Here is a 24,523-nt window from a genome sequence, read left to right on the forward strand (position 1 = left end):
CAGTTCTATAAACTCCGTGGTTCTCATTTAAGGGCAATAAGTACTAGTGATTTCAATAAACCAACAGAACCCCAATATTCATTTCACCTGTGCATCCATTTTAAAAGTTTACCTCACCATTCCACTCACTATTCTGCTGAGATAATATGCCCTTGTTCCTGTACTGGGGAGTGAATGTACAACTTTCCATTGACCCACAAATTAAGATAAGATTAGCTCTTACATGCAATGAAATACATAGTTCACATCAATAACCAACACATAACTGTTGTGCCTCATTGAGTCTGAACCTTTGGGTTTCTACAATTATAGGTGGTTTTGGAGGTGATTCTTCTTGGGCAAAGACACATGATCCCAATATTTATGCAATTCAATTTCACACGCAGAACTCCAAGCATTTCATTATAACTCCTCATTTTTTTTGTGTTCACAAGGATGGGACAAAAACGTCACAGCAGTTCAGACAAATTCTTGTCCCTTCTGAAAGCAAAACCCTGAGTCTGCAGAAACACAGGAGATCCTGCAGATGCTGGAAATCTAGAGCAACACACAGAAAATACTAGAATAACTCAGCAGGTCAGGCAGCATCTATGGAAATGAATAAACAGTCAAAGTTTTGAGTTGCTCCAGCATTTTTCATCTGTTACCCTGCATCTACAGATGCTGGCATACATCATTTGTATTTTGTTCTGCATCAGAGCAGGAGTCAGCCTGTTCGAAGCAATACAATATAGTCATAGAGAAGTACAGCACAGAAACAAGCCCTTTGGCCCACCTAGTCCATGGCAAAACCATTTATACTGCCTACACCCATCGACCTACACCGGGAATATAATCCTCCATGTCCCTACCATCCATGTACCTATCCAAACTTCTTTTAAAAGTGTTGAAATTGAGCTCACATGCACCACTTGTGCTGGCAGCTTATTCCACACTCTCATGGCCCTCTGAGTAATGAGGTTTCCCTCATGTTCCCCTTAAACTTCTCACCTTTTACCCTTAACCCATGACCTCTGGTTGTAGTCCCACCCAACCTCAGTAGAAAAAGCATGCTTGCATTTACCCTATCTATACCCTTCATAATTTTGTATACCTCTATCAAATCTCCTCTCAATCTTCTATGTTACAAGGATAAAAGTCCCAACCTATTCAAACCTTTCATTGTAACTCAGGTCCTCTGGACACAGCAACATTCTTATAAATTTTCTCTGCATTCTTTCAACTTTGTTTACATCTTTCCTGTAGGTTGGTGACCAAAACCGCACACAATACAAATTAGGCCTCACCAATGTCTTATACAACTTCAACATAACATCCAATCTTCTGTACTCAGTACATTGATTTATGAAGGCCAATTTATCAAAAGCTTTCTTTATAACCCTATCTACCTGTGACACCATGTTCAACAAATTATGGACCTGTATTCCCAGATCCCTTTGTTCTACCACACTCTTCAGTGCTCTTCCGTTCACTGTGTAAGACCTGCCCGAGTTGGTCCTACTGAAGCGCAAAACCTCACACTTGTCTGCATTGAATTCTATCTGCCATTTTTCATCCCATTTTTCCAGCTGATACAGACCCCTCTGCAAGCCATGATAGCCTTCCTCACTGTCCTCTACACCCCCAGTCTTGGTGTCAACCACAAATTTTCTGATCAAGTTAACCACATTACCATTGATATAGATGACAAACAACAAAAGACCCAGCATTGATCCCTGCAGCACACCACTAGTCACAGGCCTCCAGTCAGAGAGGCAGCCCTCTATTATCACTCTCTGGCTTCTCCAACAAAGCAAAGTTTATTGGAATTAATACTCCATTCATATAATTGACTATAGAACTATAGGTTAGAAATCCCATTGCCAGTTTCTGTACAGCTCTTAGTTTTTTTTAACTGAAAACAGTTTAACATTTGACTTCACCCAGATCTGCTTTGAAAACCATTTACCTTTCATGTTTGATTCTTCTACCACAATCCCATCAGTCTTGCTCTTTAATTGTGTTTCTGGCCATTATGATCTTCAGGCTGTCTTAGTCTCCAGGTGGGTGGTTGGATGCTTTCACTGCAGAACCCAGATTATAAACTTCTATCCCAAAAAGAATTTAAAAAGGCCCAGAATGCATTGGAAAATCAGGCACTGAGTGAATAGTGATCAAAATCATCCTAGAAGTTCAATTCTGCAATATCTCCCTACTGTGATAGAATATCGAACGTTACAGCACAGGAACAGGCCCTTTGGCCCACAATGTCTGTACTGTACACAATGCCAAATTAAACTAATCCCTTCTGTTTGCACATCATCTCTATCCCTCCGTTACATGTGCTTCTTGAACACCATGATTAAATCTGCTCTCAATACTGCTTCTGCCAGCATGTTCTAGACACCTACTTCTCTCCAAGAGCAAAAACTTCTCCCTTGCAAACCCCTTAAAGCTGTGCCCTCTAGTTTTGAATATTTCTACCCAGGGACAACAAGGTTTCTGTTGTCTACCCTATCTATACTTCTCATAATTTTATAAACTTTTATCAGGTCTCCCCTCAGCCTCCACTGCTCCAGAGAAAACAACCCAATCTTGTCCATCCTCTGCTTATAGCTCATAGCCTCTAGTCCGGAAGAAATTGTTGATAAATCCATTTATCATTTACAAATACTTACATGATAGAAATACAGAGATGGATTTAACATTTAGAAGCACACACAAAATGCTGGAGGAACTCAGCAGGTCAGGCAAGTTCAAGTTCAAATTTATTGTCATTAACAGTACATATATATAACCAAAGAAAACAATGTTCCTCCAGACCATGGTGCACCCACAATACATACTATATCACACACAGCACGTAAATCAAATATTACTGTTAATAAAATATAATTCAAAATGGATACTGTCACAGCAGAGGTAAACAGTAAGTAGCATCTATGGAGGGGAATAAGCAGTCAATGTCAGGACCAAAACATCTTGGCCTAGAGCATCAAATATTTATTCCCTTCCCTAGATGCTGCCTGACTTGCTGAGTTTCTCCAGCATTTTGTGTGCATTGCTCAAGATTTCCAGCGTCTGCAGAATCCCTTGTGTCTGAGCCTGGCATTTTTCTGACTCTTGTCTGTAACTTATCAGTGAGAAGCTTCAGCAGTCCTGAGAGGTAACTTTTATCCAGCTAAGATCAGGTTGTGTTGACTCTCTGTTCACCGTTGGCTCCTTCCACAGAAGCATCACTCCAACTGGAAGCCTGAGATGAAACTGCCAGCTGATAGCGAATACGTTATTCTCGGAAACCTGGAGTGGAACTCGGAATATGAAGTGTATGTGGTGGCTGAGAATCGGCAAGGCAGATCAGAGGCAGGTTCCATCTCCTTCCGAACCTCTGTGGAACCCACTGTCGTCCCAGGTACGATTTCAAGCTGCTTTGAAATATTATTTGCACTAAGTCTTGCTAAGATGCTGCATCCCCAAGTCTAGTACAGCTTGTAAAATTGTAATCTCTATGTAACTTTCATCTATCTGTTTGTCAGAGAGCAATTTCAATTTCATTTTCCTCTCTGTAGGAAAATTGATAGATTTGCATACTTATTTTTTAAAAAAAAATCCAAGATCTTGATTTTCAAATCATATTTTTGCATGTGCCATGCAAGTTCATTTTGTGCAGCTGTCAACCCAACATGTAATTGGAACCTTACTTTAAGGCAGAGTGTAATATTCCACCAGCAGTAGTATCCTTCAAGCCATCGAGAATAGACACATTAGTAACATCCAACTTAAAATTTGTAGACGCTACCCTTGACCCACAGCTTAGATTCATATTTATTTATCACATTGTACATTGAAACATTCTGGAAGCAGCCTGCTCATGTAAATTTCAATAGAAAATCACGGGCAGGAGTGATGTAAAGTGATTCTGATTTAAAACCATCTCCAGAAAACTGTAAAGTGAATTTCTCAAAGCCGGGGTTTGACTAACATTCAAGTGATCAGGAATGGGAAAGGAAGAAGCTCCCTAAAGTTGGTAGAGGGTATTTTTACAATAGTAGGTAGTCTGTAACTGAGGAAGATTTGCAGTTTGTATGTGCAATGAAATAATAAATGAGGGGTAGAAAAGGCTCCATTACTTTGTCAATCAAGTCAAGCTTTTGTCATGCACATTGGTGTTACTAGATTCAGAATCAGACATAGAGTCATAGAAAAGTGCAGTACAGAAACAGGCCCTTCAGCCCATCTAGTCCATGTTGAAACCATTTAAACTGCCAACACCCTTCGACCTGCACCGGGACCATATCCCTACATCTATGTACCTATCCAAGTTTCTCTTAAACATTGAAATTGAGCTTGCATGCAGCACTTGTGCTGGCAGCTCATTCCACACTCTCACGGCCCTCTGAGTGAAGTTTCCCCGCACATTCCCCTTAAACTTCTCACCTTTCACCCTTAAGTTGTACTCCCACCCAACCTCAGAGGATAAAGCCTGCTTGCATTTACTCTTATCTACAGCCCTCATATCTATTAAATCTCCTCTCGATTTTCTACTTACTGAGAAATAAAGTCCTAACCTATTCAATCTTTTCTTATAACTCAGGTCCTCCAATTCATGCAACATCCTTGTAAATTTTCTCTGTACTCTTTCAACCTTATTTACATCTTTCCTGTAGGTAGGTGACTAAAACTGCACACAATACTCCAAATTAGGCTTCACTAATTAATTAACTTCAACATAACATCCCATCTTCTGTCCTCAACACGTTGATTTATGAAGGCCAATGTGCCAAAAGCTTTCTTTACAACCCTATCAGGTTTAATACCACTGGCATATGTAGTAAAATTTGTTGTTTTGTGTCAGCAGTACATTGCAATACATTAATAAAACTATAAATGACAATAAGATATATATAAAAAATGACAATAAGAAATAAGTAGTTCAATAAGAGAGCCAAAAATAGTGAGGTAGTGTTCATAGGTTGGCTCATTGTCCGTTCAGAAATCTGATGGCGGAGTATAAAAAACATCCTTGCAACAGCATCATTGGCACAGAGTATCATATAAATAGCATTTAAAAGAAAATATAAACAACATTTTTACAAGAAAGAATACAATTATAACAGAAAAGGTCCAATTTAGTGCAAAGTGATCAAAGTGCCTTGGCTTTTTTTTTTGCCTGTCTGGACATAATTACTGCTATCAGTGAACAGGCAGATTCTTGGAGGCAGTTACAAAAATTTGTAACCTGCTAGGTAAAGGAATTCCCCTACTCTTCTCCTAAATGACCAAGCCCTTCTCCACTAAGTCTAAGAAATCTGCCTCGTTATATCTACACAGTTTTCTGTAAACTCCAATTTTTTTTTGAAGTGTCAAGTGCACGGACTGCCCTCTTATTTCCGTCATTTTATTCATTGAGTGGGTACACATTAGCATGTCAGCGCAATCATTTTATAGCACCTACGATCTGGGTTCCAGTCCTACCGCAGTCTGAAAGAAGTCTGTACATTCTCCCTGTGGCAGCGTTGGTCTCCAGTGCTCCAGTTTCCCTCTGCATTCCAAAGTTCAAAGTAAATTCATAACCAAAGTACATATATGTCATCATATACAAACCTCAGATCAATTTTCTTGGAGGCATACTCAAGGAATCCATCATAAAATAATAACTATAATAGAATCAATGAAAGATTGCACCAACATGGCAGTTCAGCCAGTGTACAGGAGACAACAAACGGTGCAAATAATAAATAAATATATAAAGTAAAAGTAAGGTAAAGGCATCCATTAGTCTTGCGAGACATTGGATCTGCGCCTGGAAAGTCTTCACTCTCCAGGGCGCAGGCCTGGGCAAGGTTGTATGGAAGACTGGCAGTTGCCCATGCTGCAAGTCTCCCCTCTCCATGACACCAATGTTGTCCAAGGGAAGGGCATTAGGACCCAAACAGCTTGACACCAGTGTCGTCGCAGAGCAATGTGTGATTAAGTGCCTTGTTCAAGGACACAACACGTTCCCTCTGCTGGGGCTCGAACTTACGATCTTCAGGTAGCTAGTCCAATGCCTTAACTACTTGGCCATGTGCCCACACAAAATAAATATATAAGCAATAGATATCAAGAACATAAGATGGACAGCCCTTGAAAGTGAGTTCATAGGTTGTGAAAACATTTCAGTGATGGGGCGAGTGAAGTTATCACCTTTAGTTCAAGAGCTTGATGGTTGACCTTCCAAAGCACATACAGTTAGGGCTAGGGTTAGTAAGTTGTGGGCATTCTATTTTGGCACCAGAAGTATGGCAACACTTGCGGGTTTCCCCCAGCACATCCTAGGACTGTGTTGGTCGTTGACACAAAATTTTACTGTATGTTTCAATGTACATGTGACAATTAAAGCTAATCTTTATGTAACTGTAATTCTCATCTTTAGACAGAATGTAATAACTGCAACATGTAACAAGCAATGGCACATTCATGGAAACAAAACCATATGACACATGCTTTTGCGCATACCAGTGCATTCAGCTGCAATACGATGGCTTGATGATACCACAGTTTTGAATTGGGAAAAGTACCACTAAATGAAAACTTCTCATATTAAAATAACAAGCTTCCCAGTACATCTGCACAGTTGGTCACTTATGTTCCCAAGTTTATCTTCCTTTGTTCAGTGAAGACCAGGGCTAGAGATACAGCATTGGGACAGGACTACAACATTGCACTACTTGCCTCTGATTGGTTATTCATAAAAACTTCAAGGAGGTGGTGGGTAAATACCAGGTGGAGATATAGGAATACTTTGTGGATATGAGAAAAGAGCAGCGAAGTGAGGTTAATTGGATAGTGCTTCCAAAGAGATTTCTAGAACGACTGACTGGACTGCTTTGTCAATTATTCTCAATTATTTATTATAGAACATAGAACAGTACAGCACAGGACGAGGCCTAATTTGGTCCATGATATTGTTCTGAATTCATGTTCTGAATCATACCCAATCCTTTCTGCCTACACAATGCCCCTCCACTTTTTCCACATTCAAATGCCTATATGCATCTAATGTATCTGCCTCCACCACCACTCCTGGCAGCACATTCTAGGCACCCACCACTCATTGTGTAAAAAACTTGTCCTGCACATCTCTGAACTTAACCCCTTTCACCATAAATATGTGCCCTTCAATATTAGACACTTCATTCGTGGGAAAAACATACTGGTTGTCCATTCTGTCTCAGCTTCTCATAATATCATAAACCTTGTTAGGTCTCACCTCAGCCTCTGCGGTTCCAGAGAAACAACGCAAACACGAGGAATTCTGCAGATGCTGGAAATTCAAGCAACGCACATCAAAGTTGCTGGTGAACGCAGCAGGCCAGGCAGCATCTCTAGGAAGAGGTACAGTCGACGGAGTCCTGACGAAGGAGCTCGGCCCGAAACGTCGACTGTACCTCTTCCTAGAGATGCTGCCTGGCCTGCTGTGTTCACCAGCAACTTTGATGTGTATTCCAAAGAAACAACCCTATTTTGTCCAACCTTTCCTTTGATCTAGACATCATCCTGGTAAACCTCTTCTACACCTGTTCCAGAGCCACCACATCTTTCCTATAATGGGGCAGCCAGAAGTACAAAGAAGAGTACAGTACAGGAACAGGCCATTCGGCCCACAATGTTGTGCCAAACCAGCTAAAAATACAAATCAAAAAAATGCAAACACTACAAACACCAATACTCCAGCTGTGGCCTAACTAGTGTTTTATAAATCTGCAACATAACAGCTGCATAGCAGAGACTACAGCAGAATACCTTCCCAATTTGATTTACGTTCATTAAATTTACAAAATAAGAGCAATTAATATTTTTTACTAAAAGGAGGAAATGTAACTCTATGCTGGTAGAAATAACTTTCCTTGCTGGGTTAAAAACGTTGAAATGTGGAATATGCTACCGTGTCATTTTTCCATTGTTAAGTTGCTTTCATATGATGACAGTATCAGTGATAAACACTCTCTTGACTCACTTCATGAGGGTCACTAGTGATTAAATGGGGCAAGTAAATATTTCAGCTAATCTGTTGGCTGTATTCTGGAGTTTAGTGCAGGTGTTCCCAACCTGGAGACCATCGACCCCTCAGTTAATGGTGGGGTTCATGACATAAAAAACGGTTGGGAACCCCTGCTTTAGTGGTTTGTTGAACTGACAACTGATGGGGATGCAGCAGAGTGCGAAAGTCTGCATGTTGAGCTCTGGTGCTAACCGGCCTCTGACATCATTGAAGCAATTACCTCTACCAGCAGCTTTCAGCATGGGTGCAGGACTGCTTTTCAATGCAACAGTTGTCCATCATTTAACTGAATGCAGCTAATATTTGCCAGTCCAGCAAAACATTCATTCCTAATCCTTTCTTTCCAACCTTGTTGCTGCTTTGGTTGTCCTACACCAAGACTACCTTTTCTTTCGGCTCCATCTTGTACATTATATGGTCATTTCCATTCTCCCAACCCAGTTTGACACCCTTTAACCTGTAACCATGATATATAATCTTTGACTTCAGTGTATTTTTCATTTCTGCTTTAAAATTAAGCATACTTACATTTTTTATGTTACACAAATATTTCTCTAATCTGTTTTATTTCAATTTAACATTTATGTACTTAATTTATTTTAAATTCCTGTTACTTTTGTGTTTGTATTTATGACTTTTTCCTCTCTCTCTCTCTCCCCCCTCTCTCTCTCTCCCCCCCTTACCCCATCCCTTTTCCTTCCTCCCTATCTCACACCTGTCTGTTTCCACTTACGTATTTCCATCATCCTTGTATTTTCTCTGAACCCTTTAATGTCTGAACTGGTCACCTTGTTTCACCAACTCGTTTTGCTGTCCTTAGATGGAAATGCCTCAGCAACTTTGGGTGGCTCATCCATTTCATACACAGTCTTCTCATTACTCTTTCCTGCTGTTTTGGTTGTTCTGATGTTGTAGACCTTTGTAAAGGCATGCCGTTTCTCTCCCTACCCACCCCACCTCCACCCAGAGAACTCAACTCATATTTTCAATTTGTACGTTTGTGTCCCAACCAGAAACAAAATTGTATCATTTTTATTCAGAACAAAAGAAGTTGTTTCATGAATTATTGTGCTTTGCACACTTGTTTAATTTGTTCAAAGATTGCTGATTTCTCTGTCGATGGCAATTTCTGTTGACTAGCAATTCTGATCCTTTCTGTTGCAAGGTTCTGTTATTCTCCATCACTTCATTTGCCAGTTTATTTCTTTTCCTATTTCTACACCTTCCCTCTCTCCACCATCCAACAATCATTAATGTATCCTGACAGCCTGATGACTGGGACCAGGGCTGGAAGGAATTAGCAACTATATGTGTGTAAAATAAACAAAAATCACTTTAAATATTGCATCTGCAACAGCTACAAAGGAATTTCAACAAAAAGTTATTGCCAATTTAAAACTTAATTGATAAAAAGATTAAGTGCCATTTTTGACAAGAACCTAGTTCCAGGACTGATAACTAGATATCTTTTGCAGTATTTTGCCAATTAATATTTGAGTGTTACTGCAAGCACATGCAGACAAAGCTTATTTCAGTGCATAGCTTGGTTACGTATGTTTTAATTCTATACCAGTCTGCTAGTATGTATACAGGAAGGTCCTGGAAGTGTCATGTATAGATCATCGCTCTAAGTTCTATTTTCCTCTTAGTTGCCTGTAAGCAAGTTAACCTAAGTTCTTAAGCTCTGGCTAGAATTGCCTTAAATTTTGAGACTCTAATTTGATCATACTTTTTAACAGATGTTTTTAAACAAGTGTCAATTATAACCAAGGTTTATGGAGGCAGTGTTAAGATTTGCTGAACCTGCACCACTGACTAAATTCTATTTCCTTAAATAAACAGTTTTCATGAACAAAAATTTAGTTATTTTATATGCTTTTTTATTTATTATGTTTCATAATTAATGACTATGTAGCTGAGAATTATATTTTTCATTAAAACACAACACAGATTAAAGCAATCTTGTGTAGAGATCTTTTAATTGTGCAATCTTTGGCAGCATCTGAAAAATATTGTAAATTTCTGCTTACAAAATGGAATTAGGTTGTTCCTGCAAAAGATTTAGAATAGGGGTTCTCAACCTAGGGTCCATGGACCCCTGGGTTAACAATAGAGGTCCATAGCATAAAAAAGCTTGGGAACTCCTGATTTAGACAGTCAAAGGAAAAATTTATTCTGCCTTGAAATGTTAATTTTATGTTTCTACTGCTGAATAAATCTTTCATCATAATTAATAGATTACATAGATCATAGTCAACACAAAATATTAATTTGTAATGCATTCAGAAATGTACTCATGTCTGGATGTTTATCATTATAAACAGAGTCTGCCTTATTCCTACTTGAGGTATGTGGCTAGTACCTGTCGCGTACTGTTCAGCTAGGTCTTCTAATAGACAATAACAAACTACAACAGATTTAGAGTGGATCAATTTATAGACGTGTTTATTACTTGCAAGGGAAGGTACACCTCCATATGTTAAATCGTTGGAAGGTAGCTTCAATCTTAGAGCTCAGAACAAACTATTTTACTTTTACAGAGACCAGTAATTCATTATCTTCATGTCTTTGAGGTTGTTTCATCCCATACTGGCCTTTCTTCCTTATCTGGATCTGTGCATCTCTTCTTTGAATCAGTCCATTTGTTTTTTTTAGGCTTATCCCCCCATGCCAGTTGTGTCCTCTTTTTCTCTGTTGTCAAAACACTACCTGCCATAAACATACATCCTGATATAAAGCACATTCTGCTTGCAAGCTAAACATTTCAACAAACAGCAAAGCACTCAGGGATCACACAGGTTCCATTTTGTCACATCACATTTTACAAAAGTTATACATTCACGAAGACTTCAGGGTTATAGATAAATTTCCACATAACTTTTATAACTTTATTTTGTTGACTAAAATTTCCTGTACTTGTATATTTCTGCAATAAAGCAAATGGTAATCACTTCAAAACTAAGCTAAGCCTAACGGATCGGAATGATATCACAGTTTTCATTGTAAAAATGTGTAATTATATATATAACTAATGTTTGTTTTCACAATGCATGAGCTTCTTTGATGGAAAATTAATTATTGAGGAAATTGAAATGGGTGCTTTTCGAATTGGCTGAAATTAAGTTGGCTCAGTCCAACCAAATTGCCTGCTGTACTGTTGCCAGAGAATATCCACATGTTGCTTTTGGCACTGGTACGAATTCTGAATGATTCGGTACTCTGCCACAGAACGGTCAGTAATTGAGTGGTTGACTCCCTTTTAATTATTCAATGTGAGCTGTATCCAGCTGGATGTTTGACTATTACCAGGCAGGAATCAATGTTGTTAACTAAGATGGAACACACTAGTACTAACGGCATTTCCATTAGGGAATATCCATGCCTGAATGAAAATTAAATCTGGATTTGGCACGCAAAATTTTGTTAAATAATTGTGCTGGTTTATACAAAGCCAAAAGACTATAAGATATAAGAACAGAAGTAGGCCATTCAGCCTATCGAGTCTGTTCTGCCATTCAGTCATGGGCTGATCCAATTCTTCCGGTCATCCCCATTCCCCTGCCTTCTCCCCATACCTTTTGATGCCCTGGCTAATCAAGAACCTATATATCTCTGCCTTAAATGCACCCAATGAATTGGCCTCCACAGCCACTCGTGGCAACAAATTCCACAGATTTATCACCCTCTTGACTAAAGTAATTTCTCCGCATATCTGTTCTATATGGACGTCCTTCAATCCTGAAGTCATGCCCTCTTGACCTAGACTCTCCTACCATGGGAAATAATTTTGCCATATCTAATCTGTTCAGGCCAATTAAGTACAGAATGATTTTTTTTGTGTGTGAAATGGGTAACTGGATTGAGGTCTATAGAATATACACTCAGTGACCAATTTATAAGGTACACCTGTGCACCAACTCATTAATACAAATATCTAATTAGCCAATCATATGGCAGCAACTCATTGCATAAAAAACATGCAGACATGGTCAAGAGGTTCATTTGTTGTACAGACCAACCATCAGAATGGGGAAGAAATGTGATCTAAGTGACTTTGAGCATGGAATGATTGTTGGTGGTAGATGAGATGGTTTGAGTATCTCAGAAACTTCTGATCTGCTGGGATTTTCACGCCAAACTTTAGAGTCTACAGAGAATGGTGTGAAAAACAAAAAAAAAATCCAGTGAGTAACACACATCAAAGTTGCTGGTGAACGCAGCAGGCCAAGCAGCATCTGTAGGAAGAGGTACAGTCGACGTTTCAGGCCGAGACCCTTCGTCAGGACTAATTCAGTGAGTGGCAGTTCTGTGGGTGAAAACACTGTTAATGAGAGAGGTCAGAAGAGAATGACTACACTGGTTCAAGATGGCAGGAAGGTGACAGTAACTCAAATAACCACATATTACAACAGTGGTGTGCAGAAGAGCATCGCTGAATGCACAGCACATAAAACCTTGAAGTAGATGGGGACAGCAGCTTAAGACTGCAAACATACACTCAGTGGCCACTTTAAAGTACAGAGGTATCTGATAGCATAGAAACTGAGTATATACTTACAGATTTAAAAAATTATGTTAGCATAGCAATTGCTGTGTGATCAGTGCCTGTCATCATAATTGATGATGTGGATCATATCATAAATAAGTATTTATTGGAAATATGTTCAGAACCTTGGCACAGTGGATGAGAATATGGGAGAATAGATTGGGCTTGGTACATGATGAGTATAAATGGGTCTTCAATGGGATATGTGGACTGAATGATCCTTTTCCAGTCTTCTTGACTCCATCAAAAGGACTGCAGCAGTCCAAAGGAAGAGTGTTCAATGTCATCTTCTTAAACACAACTCGGGATGGACAATAAATGCCTAAATCCCAAAACAAGGATAATTAGAAAACGTAATGAGGAATCATCACTGATGCCGCAGCTCAGGTAAAGTTCCTGAGCACTAGTTGAAAGCATTTTACTTATTTATTTATTTAGAGATCCAGCCCAATGAGCCCGTGCAGCCCAACAATCACCAATTTAATCCTAGCCTAATCACAGGAGAATCTACAATGACCAATTAACCTACTAACTGGTACATCTTTGGACTGGGAGGAAACTGGAGCACCCAGAAGAAACCTACGTGGTCAGGGGGAGAATGTACATGGTGCCAGAATTGAACTCTGAACTCTGGAATGCCCCAAGTTGTAATAGTGTCACACTAACCACTGCACTACTGTGTCACTATTTAGACTCCAAGGCATACAGTACAGAAAGTTACCCTGTGTTTCTTCAAGTTCTCATGTGTAATGTTTTATCTTCTGTGTCCTTTATATCAAAAGATTCAAAAGTATATTTATTATTAAAGTATGTATGCAGTAAGCAACCCTGAGATTCGACTTCCCACAGACAGTCACAAAACAGGGATGCACCATGGAACCCATTCAAAGAAAGAATCAAATACCCAGCGCACAAAAAAGAACAAATCATGCAATCGTCAAAAAGTAAGTGAAAAGAAAGCTCACAGAATATAAAGCATCAAACTATGGAGTCCTTGAAACAGTCTAGGAATGTTCAGTTTAGTTCAGTTCAGTCCAAATTAGCGTTGTGTCATTCGTTGACTGCTGGCCGCAGAGCCAGGCCGTCTCAATCAAAATCAGACAAAAGAGCAATAAAAACTAGAAACACATATAACATGATGCTCTCACTATGTTCCTTTTGACAGTATAGGCTTCTATAATGTGGTGATGCAGGAGGTAAATTATCTGATTAATAATTTTAATACAATGCAGCATCCTCGGTTCGAACCCCATCACTGTAGCTCTGAAATTCAGTTAAGAATTTTGAAGAAAGAAATCAGAATATGATGTTAATTTGTTATTTTGCAGCAGCAGTTCAGTGCAAAGGCATAAAATTGCTATAAATTACTAAAATAAATAGAGCAGAAGGCGAAGTAGTATCCATGGGTTGATGGACCATTCAGAAATCTGATGGGAGGAAGCTGTTCCTATATCCAGAGTATGAGTCTTCAGGTTCCTGTACCGCCTCCTTGATGGTAATAGTGATAAGACAGCACAACCTGGATGGTGAGGATCTTTAATGAAAGGAAAATTTAAAGTCAGTGCAGTACATAGAAAATCTCTATACATCACAATAAGAAATATATATAAATTAATAAATGAAAAAGGAAAGCAAAATGGTGATGAAGTCTTCATGGGTTCATAGACCATTCAGAATTCTGAAGTTGGAGGAGAAGAAGCTGTTTCTAATTCATTGAGTGTGTGTCTTCAGGGTCCTTCTTGAATATGTCCTGGATGGTTGGGTGGCATGGGAACATGAACTTGCCTTGATGAAAATGATCAAGGAAACCAGCTGATTGCTTTCAAGCTCCACCTTTTGGGGAAAAGGTTCATATTCTTACCCAGACTGGTCTACATATGACTCCATTATTATTGGATTTTTATTAACTTCAGGAATACCCTAACACCACCATTACATTCAAACAGAGGGAAAATAAAAAGAGACAGACCAACTGTCACTAAACTAAGAACTTCCTACTCCAATATCAGAAACGACTGTAGGCCCTGCTGCATGACAACTCCAGTGCCCCAAAAGAGCATAAAACATAGGAACAGAATTAGTCCTTTCAGATTCAGATTTATTGATCACATGTACATTGGAACATACAGTGAAATGTGTCATCTGTGTTAACAACCAACACACCCATGGATAGAGCTGCCTGCACGTGTCACCACACATTCCAGTGACAGCATAACTTACCCACAATGTTCAGCAGAACAACACAAGCAATAATAACAAAACAAGACAATTATAGCGAAACAAACCTTTCTCCCACCTACGTACTCACTTACGCACCCATACAGACAGGTGAACAACCCCAGGACAAGCTGCCTCCAGTCCTTGTCCCGGGACTCCCAGACTTGCTGACATCAGGCCTGCAACATCCATTCCCAGACTCGGCCTTTGGGCCTCTACCTCCAGACTTTCTGAGCTCTCCACCATTCCCTGGTGATTTATTTCTTCTCTCTTCCCATTCTCCTGTCATTGCTGTCTGAAAAGAGTTTGCACATCTTCTCCATGACCAAGTGGGTTTCCTCTGGGTGCTCTGTTTCCTCCCACATTCCAAAGACGTGTGTTTAGAGTTAGTGATTGGTGGGCATGCTATGTTGGTGCCAGAAGTGTGAAGATATTTGTGGTTACTCAGCACAACCCTTGCTCAGTTGATTTGATGCAAACGACACATTTCATTGTATGTTTCGATGTACATGTGATAAACATGGCTAACCTTTAATTTGTTACTGCAGAAATGAGTTGTACATTTTCTCACACCGTACCATTAACCATAACTTTGCACACTATACCCTTAGTAGCCTCCTTAGGTCAGCTTTGCAGTCTTGCTTCCCACTCTTCTTGGAGTCATCAGAAAACATAGTAGCTGTATCATCAGCAGATTCATCCAGGTTTTTTGCATAAATTTGGAGGCACCGTTGGGAAGGATGTGCAGGACCCTTAAGGTCCCACACAATCCATTTCAGGAACAGTTATTTCCACCAGGCTCCTGAACCAGTGTAGGAAACGTTACTCACCTCACCACTGAACGGATTCCACAACCTACAGACTCACTTTCAAGGACTCTACAACTCATGTTCTCAGTATTTATTTTTTTAATTGTGCAATTTGTCTTTTTTTGCACATTGGTTGACAACAGTCTTTGATTATGTATAGTTTTCCACAAATTCTATTGTATTTTTAATTTCCTGTAATTGTCTGCAAGAAAATGAATCTCAAGGTAGTATATGTACTTTAATAATAAACTTACTTTGAACTTTGACTTTATTTTCTTGTATTTACACAGTTTGTCTTCTTTGTCCATCTTTATGTGTATTTTTGTTTGTATGTCTTTGTTCAACTGTCAATGTCTGCAAGAAAATAATTCTCAGAGTAGTATATGGTGACATATACGTACTTTGATAATAAATTTGATTTGAACTTTGAACCTGCTGGTAGAGGACCTAAGGCTCCTATACTCCCTCACAAAGGCAGCAGCAAAAAGAGAGCATGGTTTAGGGGTTCTTGGAAGATGCTTTCTTGTGGCAGTGCTCCTTGTAAATATGCTCAGTGGCTTTTCCATGCACTCAAGACTCTCTGTAGCATTTTCATAAAAGAACGATAAAAATAGTAATTAAGTCAACTCATTCCCTTGTGCCATCCAGGTGCCGGCACTGATGGTTCTTCCTGCTAAAATATTGACTTTCTAATTGAGTTATGGTGCACCCGTTTTTGTTTTCACTTAGCAGTTGATAGTACACAGGAGGCAGTCTATTGATAACAATGACATTATAAATTTATTGCTGCCTGCGGTACATGTCGGAACATAATGTGAAAGTGAGTTACAAGGCTTCCTTTTAAATAAGTGGTTCAGGTAATGTCATGAAGAAAAGAGGCAAGGTGGCTTATGAATGCTGTCAGTCTCTTACATTGAATTACAGACTTCAGATAAAGGTCATATTTGTTTCTTCCTTATTTTTGATTGTACTTTAAAATCATGTTTTTGTCAAACCAGAACACAGGCTCTTTGGCTCAGCTTTTTCATACTACGGTGCCTTTCTAAGCTACTCCCATTTGGCCCATATCCCTGTAAACTTTTCCTACCTCTGAACTGGGGGAAAGGGGGTGTAGCGTGAAAACGTAATGGCTATCACAATGCTTTACAGTTACAGCAGTTAGGCCAGCCTTAAATCGGAGATTGTTGGGCAGTGCAGCTCGAAGGTCTGGAAGGGCCTATTCTGCGTTGTATCTCAATAAATAAAAAAACTTCTCCAAGTGACTTTTAAATGTTATTTTACCTGCAGTAACATCAGTTATAAAATGTTGGACTGATGAAAACAAGATAGAATAATATTGAGTCATGATTCATCAGCTAAACAAATACAGTAGGTCATCTTCTGAGAATCATCAGGGTGTGTCAGTGCTGACGTCCCAGGAAATATCCTTTCATAATCTATGCTATGGCCATACCTGATGCATTTTTAACTTATCACTTTTGTCATGTCGATTCTGTGCTAACTTTAGTGTACAAGTTGTCAATAGCACTTACAACATTCCAAGGACATAAGAAACAGGAACAGGAGATTAAAGTTCAAAGTACATTTATTTTCAATGTATATGTCACCATATACTACCCTGAGATAAGTTTACTTGCAGGCACTCACAGTAGAACAAATACAATAGAATCAATGAAAAGTTACAAATAAAATACAAAAAATTGTAATAAAATTTAAAATTATACAACAAAATACAAAAAATATAAATAAACAAGCAAACCGAAGCTGGTTCAGGAGCCTGACGGTATACTGGTAATAACATTCATAGAATCATGGCTAATCCACTCTTGGCTTCTGCACTGCTTTCCTCTGCTGTCTCGTCCACATCCTTTGATTCTCTTGTAGTGCAAATGTCCGCCTATCTCCATCTTGAATATATTCAGTAGCTCCACCTCCACACCTATCTGGAGTGGGGAATTCCAAGGATTCTTGACCCTCTCAGAGAAAAAATTACTTTTCATCTTCTGAATTAAATGGGCAAACCCTTGTAATGATGCTGAGGCTCCTGGTTCTAGATATCTCCATGAGGGGAAGCATCTCAGCATCCAACCCATAAGTTCCCCTCAGAATCTTGCACATTTCAGTTTGATTACCAGATAACCTGTTTTCAGTTTTTTTGAAGAGAACTTTATTAAGCATGGGAAAGAACCTTGTTATCTCCCAATACCCTGATTTTACTTGATGGCAGAATGGAAACAATTCAGGCTTTAGGTCAGAGGCAGGGATTTGGCTACAATCCTACGTGGCTATGGCAAAGTAACAGGGATATTTTAAAATTGGTAGTGTCTTTTCAGGATTGTACTTGAGGCATAGTAATCCTCAGTAATCTCCAGAAGTGGGGATCTTTGCTATTGATTGTTGTGGTCTGGAACATCTGGTCAACAGAGATGCATACATTAGGATGCTCTTTATCAATTACAGCTCAGCATTTAACACATCATCCCCTCGAAACTAATCAGTAAACTCCAAGTCCTGGACCTCAATACCCCCTTGTGCAATTGGATCCTGCATTTCCTCACTTGTCAGTTCAGATTGGCAAAAACGTCTACTCCACAATCTCTATCAGCACAGGAGAATCGCAGGGCTGTGTGCTTAGCCCCTGCTGTACTCGCTTTACACCTATGACTGTGTGGCTAAGCACAGCTCCAACACCATGTACAAGTTTGCTGATGACACCACTGTTGAGGGCTGCATCAGAGGGGGTGATGAATCAGTACACAGGAGGGAGAAAGAAGTGGTGTAATAGCAACAACTTCTCACTCAATGTCAATAAAACCAAGTAACTGATGGTAGACTTCAGGAGAGGGAAACCAGAGATCCATAAGCCAGTACTTATCAGAGGATCAGAGGTGGAGATGGTCAGTAACTTTAAATTCCTGGGTGTCACTATCTCAGAGAACCTGTCCTGGGCCCATCATATAAGTGTAATTGCAAAGAAAGCACAACAGAGCCTGTACTTCCTCAGGAGTCTGCGGAGGTTTGGCATGTCATTGAAAACCTTGACGGACTTGTATAGATGTGTGGTGGAAAGTATACTGACTGGCTGCATTACCACCTGGTATGGGAACACCAATGCCTCAGATCAGAAACTCCTACAAAAGGTAGTGGATTTGGCCCAGTACATCACGGGTAAAACCCTCCGAACCATTGATAACGTCTACATGAAACATTACCATAGAAAAGCAGCATCCATTATCAAAGATCCTCACCACCCAGGCCATGCTCCTTTCTCACTGCTGCCATCAGGAAGGAGGTACAACAGCCTCAGGACTCACACCACCAGGTTCAAGAACAGTTACTATCCCTCAACCATCATGCTCTTGAACAAAAGGGGATAGCTACACTCAATTAAGGACTCCGTTATATTGTTATTTCATACTCATTATTGTTTTTTTATATCTGCATTTTCAGTTTGTTTACAGTTCCTGATGTTTACAGTTTGCAGTTACTGTTCTATAGATTTGCTAAGTATGCCCGGAGGAGAAAGAATCTCAGGGTTGTACGTGGTGACATGTATGTACTCCGATAATAAATTTTACTTTGAACTTTGGTTTGGCACAACATTGTGGGCTGTAGGGCCTTTTCCTGTGTGGTTCTATATTATATATTCAATGGCGTCATTATTGCCATCTCTGAATGAACGTGTGGACACGATAATTTAAATGTGATTACTAAAAGAACCATGGTCTGTCTATTCTATGTTGAATAGTTTTGTTTTTCACCACAGACAAGTGAGTGAGGTACATGATGGAATTCTCTCCATTCACCAAGAGGGGTTCAGTTGCAACAACTCACAATAAGCTTCACACAGTCTGAGACTAAATAGCCAACAGGAGCTGCAATCTGTTCACCAGAATAAACACCAATGCACCATGCCAACTGTACTGAATGCACTGCAGCAACTTGCCTTACATTCATAGATCAATTTAATGATTAACATAGTAAGTAAGTAATACAACATGATTCCCACTGGGTTGGAGTCTGAATATATTGTGGCATTTATTAACATCTGGCATCTGATTGAAATTCAGTCCATTCAGAGAAAGAGAATTGTATTAGAAGACTTTAATGTAGTCTCCTTGTCCAGTCAGTACTGTCAAGCTGTCTTTGATGGGCTGTTTAATATCCTTCTTTGTACCAGCGTTTGGGCTTCTTTAGATAAATCTGGCAATTCATCAAGGACTTCAAAAGCTGACGCAAGATTAGTGACAGCAATGATTTAAAACATACCTTTTCTCTCCATAATCATGCACATTTTTAATTAACATAGTTCTCCAGAACCCAGACGAGCATAGAACATAGGGCACTTCAGAACCCTTCAGCCCACGATGTTGTGCCGATCTTTTAACCAATTCTAAGATCGATCTAACCCTTCTGTCCTACCTATTCCAACATTTTTCTGTCATCCATGTGCCTAAGAGTTTTTAAAATGCTCTTTAAATGCAAGTTATCCAAAAATATTTCTGAAGTGAATTTTGTGTGAATGCATTTTTACATACATACATGCTTTACATTGGGAAGGGAACCCATGTCTGAATTTTTTAAAATTCCACCAAATCGACCAAAAGCTTTCCATCACTCTGGCCCAGTGTTTTGTTTCAGTTAAAAGTTCTTCACAGCTGAGCTGGTGACTTGAGTGGCAGGGTGTGTTATAACGGAGACAGATACTTGGCCAATGTGATGAATAGTTTTGTTTGTGGTCTGTTCCATTCTTCAGTTATACCTGGGTTGTAAATGAAGAACACAGATCTGTTCATTGTTCACATGCATTCACTGCAAAAGATGACTTATCCAAGTGCTGAATCTTGATGCTTTTGTGAATTAAAGGTTCTTTGGAAGTCAAGAATGAGGCATAAAACTTGTTCCTTATGATCATTTTATTAAGTGTTACAAGAACAACGAGGGGAAAGGAAAGAAAAAAAGAGAAAGTAAAAAACGAACAGATGTGGTGAACACATGAGATTCTGCAGATGCTGGAAACCCAGAGTAACACACACAAAATGCTGGAGGATCTCAGCAGGTCAGGCAGCATCAATGGAGGCGAATAAATGAACAAACGTGGTGTGGTCTTCTGACACCAGACTACTGATAGCAAACATTCCACTGAAATTGCATTGCTTTAAACTTTCGTATTACTCGAAAAGGTGCTATCTTACTGGTTAATTTAAACCTTAAATTAACCAACAAGATAGCTCTGTTTGAGTAATACAATACCCAGCAGTGAAATTAAGTTTCTAGAAAAAACACAGAGGCAACTGCAACCACTACAAAACTGACTGAACAATTATATGTATAAAGGTGATATATAAAAAATACAAACAAGCATTATGTAAGTTAAACTACAAGGAAAATAAAAGTTATGCGGTCCGACCAACACAGGAAGGCCCTGTATTTGGGGCAATTCTCAGTGTAAATAATATAGAAGGTTACTTGGAGTCCGTAGGGTGACTCCTTATTGACAGATGCCAGAAGAGCTTGAATATTACGTTGCTCTCTCTTTGGGCATTATCATAGGATGTTCTGATCAGAGTTGTGCAAATAAAGGGAGAAAATTAATATTGTCTTGTGTACGACACGTGTAGTTTAGTCTTCTGATCCTGCACTTTGAACCATTGAAATATATACTCAGTGGTCACTTTACTAGGGGGATTTGGATTTAAGGACTCAATTTGGTTCAGAATGCTGTTGTTTTTGCTCACTTCTATTGTTTGTATGATTTGTTTTGAATTTTTTCTCTTTCACTGTGGGCATTGGGAGTTCGTCTTTTTTTTAATTGGGTTCTTTCAGGTTCCTTGCTTTGCCAGTGCCTGTAAGCAAACAAAAATCTCAAAGCTGTACAATTTATACATCCTTTGATAATAAATGCACTTTGAATCTTTGAATATGTCACCATATACTGCCTTGTATTCATTTTCTTGCGGACTTTCACAGTAGAACAAAGATATACAATAGAATCAATGAAAAACTCAACAAAGACTGATTATAAGTCTCTTATTCCTCTCCTTAAACCAATACCCTATGATCTTAGAACACTTCTGTCATGGGAGAATGTTTCCTACAATCCATCCTGATAGTCAGAATCCAGATTTCAAAGTTCATTATTATCAAACTTACGTATAAGTCACAATATACTACCCTGAGACCTATTTGCTCGCAAGCATTCACAATAGAACACAGAAGTACAATAGAAATCAATGAAAAACTACACATAAACAAAAACTGACAAAGAATGTATGTGCAAAAGAACACAAACTATGGACAAAAATAATAAATGAATAATACTGAGAACTTGAGTTGGAGAGTCCTTGAAATTGAGTCCATAGGTTGTTTAATCAGTTCAGTGTTGTGGTGGGTGAGGTTATCTTAGTGAGTATAGATGTAGTCAAGAGCACTGTGGACTATTTCTGATTGTTTGCTAGCAGAAGCATTGAATTGCCTTTTACAAAACTAAAATTTGATGCACTTTAATATGCTGTATGTTATACATGTACCAAGATCACACATAAATATAAACTTAGCGTTATAAATGTCATTCACTTCTTGTCATTGGAATGCAATACTTTTTATGAGATCAAGATAGTTATGGATGATATGGTGCTGTCTTTATCCCCCAGTTCTAATTGCCTGAGCTAATCTTGGAGTGCAACAATTTAATTAAGTTATATTTTGTTATAAGTACGTTAACCCAGGTTAGATCATATGCAAATGTCCTTAACAGTTTTGGTAGTATCCTTGAAAATGTGTTTCGAGTGAGACTGGCTTGGTCAAGGAGTTTCGCGGTCTTCTTAGAGGTACAGTGAGAAACAGCATAAAAACTGACCCTTTGACCCATCTTGTCTTTGCCAACCATGAATATTTCCTGTCCATCCACTGTTCCCTAGAAAGTAGAGATGAACCATCTTGTCCAAACATTGTATTGTCCATAGTGATGGTCTTTTCAAAGTAACAGACACAAAATGCTGGAGGAACTCAGCAGGTCAGGCAGCATCTGTGGAAGTGAATATGAAGTTGACATTTTGGACTGAGACCCTTTTTCAGGACTGGAAAAGAAGGAGGAAGTCACCAGAATCAACTTGAGTTCCCCCAGCATTTTGTGTGTGTTACTCTGGATTTTCAGCATCTGCAAAATCTCTTGTGTTTGTAATGATGTTGTTATGTGGCTTTAGCTAAGTTTGGTAAAATTACAAGGATGAAGGAACACCAGGGTATGCTGAAGTCAGGATGGAATGTGCTTTGACATAGATCTACAGAGCAGGGTGGTTTGAGAGATCAACAAGAAATTTACAAAATAAACATTTACATTTTAAAAAGGAAGTTAGTTTGATCTTTATGTGCCGTGTTGCATGACGTGGGCGATTCATCTGTCTTTATTCTGTAAAGTTCTCCTCTATCCATGACCGTGATTGTTCTGGGCAAACTTTCCTACAGAAGTAGTTTGCCATTGCCTTCTTCTGGGCAGTGTCTTTACAAGATGGGTGACCCTAGCCATCATCAATACTCTTCAGAGATTGTTTGCTTGGCATCAGTGGTCACATAACCAGGACTTGTGACATGTTCCAGCTGCTCATATGACCATCCACCACCTACTCCCCAGCTTCACGTGACCCTGGTCAAGGGGGCTTAACAGGTGCTACATCTTGCCCGAAGGAGACCTGCAGGATAGCGGAGGGAAGGAGTGCTTTGCACCTCCTTTTGTAGGGACTTATCTCCACCCTGCCACCCAAAAAGGAAGTAGTATGTAAAAATTAAACAATTCAAGCACACCCTTTGTCTTTCATGAGGTCACCTCGTATTACAAAATCCCATGAGAGTTGAAGCTGTCTGGGTTTTGTATGTAGTTCTTGTACTCTTCTTCTCAACTCAACTCCACTGACCAGTGAATTGTAGATGCATAGTATCTACAGCACTATTCAGCATCTGTAACACAGGAGGGATTTCTGTTGTGTCAAACCAGTATTAGAAGCAATTCTCTACAAAACTGAACTTGATGCTCTGCCCTTCATCAGTGAATTATCTCAAAAAATGAAGACTTACGTTCAGATTCAGATTTATTATCACCTTCAGTACTGTGCAAAGGTATTAGGTGCATATATACTGTATATAGCTAGGGAGCTATAACCCCAGTTGCTCGATTCCTCCCGAGTGTCTGTGCGCTTTGTTGTATGGAAGCTGTTATCAGGACTGTGCTCCCACAGCCACAGTACTGTGAGCATATAAACCAGGGAATCTTCAGAGGTGCACATCAAGTTCAAGTTTATTGTCATCTGACTGTACATATATATATAACCAAAAGAAATCCCCTATCACTACATATATCACACACACCACATAAACTGAAATATTATACTATAAATAAGTTAATAAAATATAATTCAAAATGCATGTGGTAAAGTACAACACAGGTAAATAGTAAAGAGTACAATAAACAGTTCGCTATCCTAATTCATAATGACAAAGCCTCAGTGGTGGCAGGGTAGTCATTCGTCTCACAGCCTGAGGGAAGAAAATTTTACCCAGTTTGGCAGTCCTAGCCCTGATGCTTCTGCACCTCCTTCCTGATGGTAGTCATCAAAGAAATTGTGGGATTCTCAACAATAATTTGGGCCCTATGTATGCAACAGTAAATGTCACAAATGGGGGCGGGGGAGGGAGACCAGTTGTTATTGTCCTCTGTAGGGTCTTTCAGTCCAACACCTTGCAAATTCTGTACAACACAATGGTGCAGTTAGACAGGACATTTGATGGTGCTCCTGCAGAAAGTTGTTGGAATGAAGGCATATTTTAGCAGTTTTCAGGTAGCATCTGTGGGTTGATGTCGGTAGCAGATGCAGTTTTGATGGCTCATTTATCAAGTCTGAGTGTGAGAGTGCAGGAGCTAAAGAGTGCTTT

The 24,523-nt window shown here is 39.3% G+C and overlaps 1 protein-coding gene across 8 annotated transcripts in view; it reads left to right on the top strand.

Moving 5' to 3' along the window:
* LOC134340959 (neural cell adhesion molecule 1-like) overlaps positions 1-24,523 on the top strand; it is a 688,943-nt gene that overhangs the window by 612,137 nt on the left and 52,283 nt on the right. For 5 of the 8 annotated variants that reach the window (XM_063038579.1, XM_063038578.1, XM_063038580.1 and 2 more), the window contains one exon: positions 3,211-3,391. In XM_063038579.1, the coding sequence (XP_062894649.1) occupies positions 3,211-3,391 (181 nt within the window). Of the gene's footprint in view, positions 1-3,210; positions 3,392-8,843; positions 10,013-13,007; positions 13,287-20,519; positions 23,218-24,523 lie in introns of those variants that run through there. The other 3 variants (XM_063038583.1, XM_063038582.1, XM_063038584.1) reach the window with 3 other exon arrangements.

This window comes from Mobula hypostoma, chromosome X2, assembly GCF_963921235.1.
Source record: "Mobula hypostoma chromosome X2, sMobHyp1.1, whole genome shotgun sequence".
NCBI classification, from domain to species: Eukaryota; Metazoa; Chordata; class Chondrichthyes; order Myliobatiformes; family Myliobatidae; genus Mobula; species Mobula hypostoma.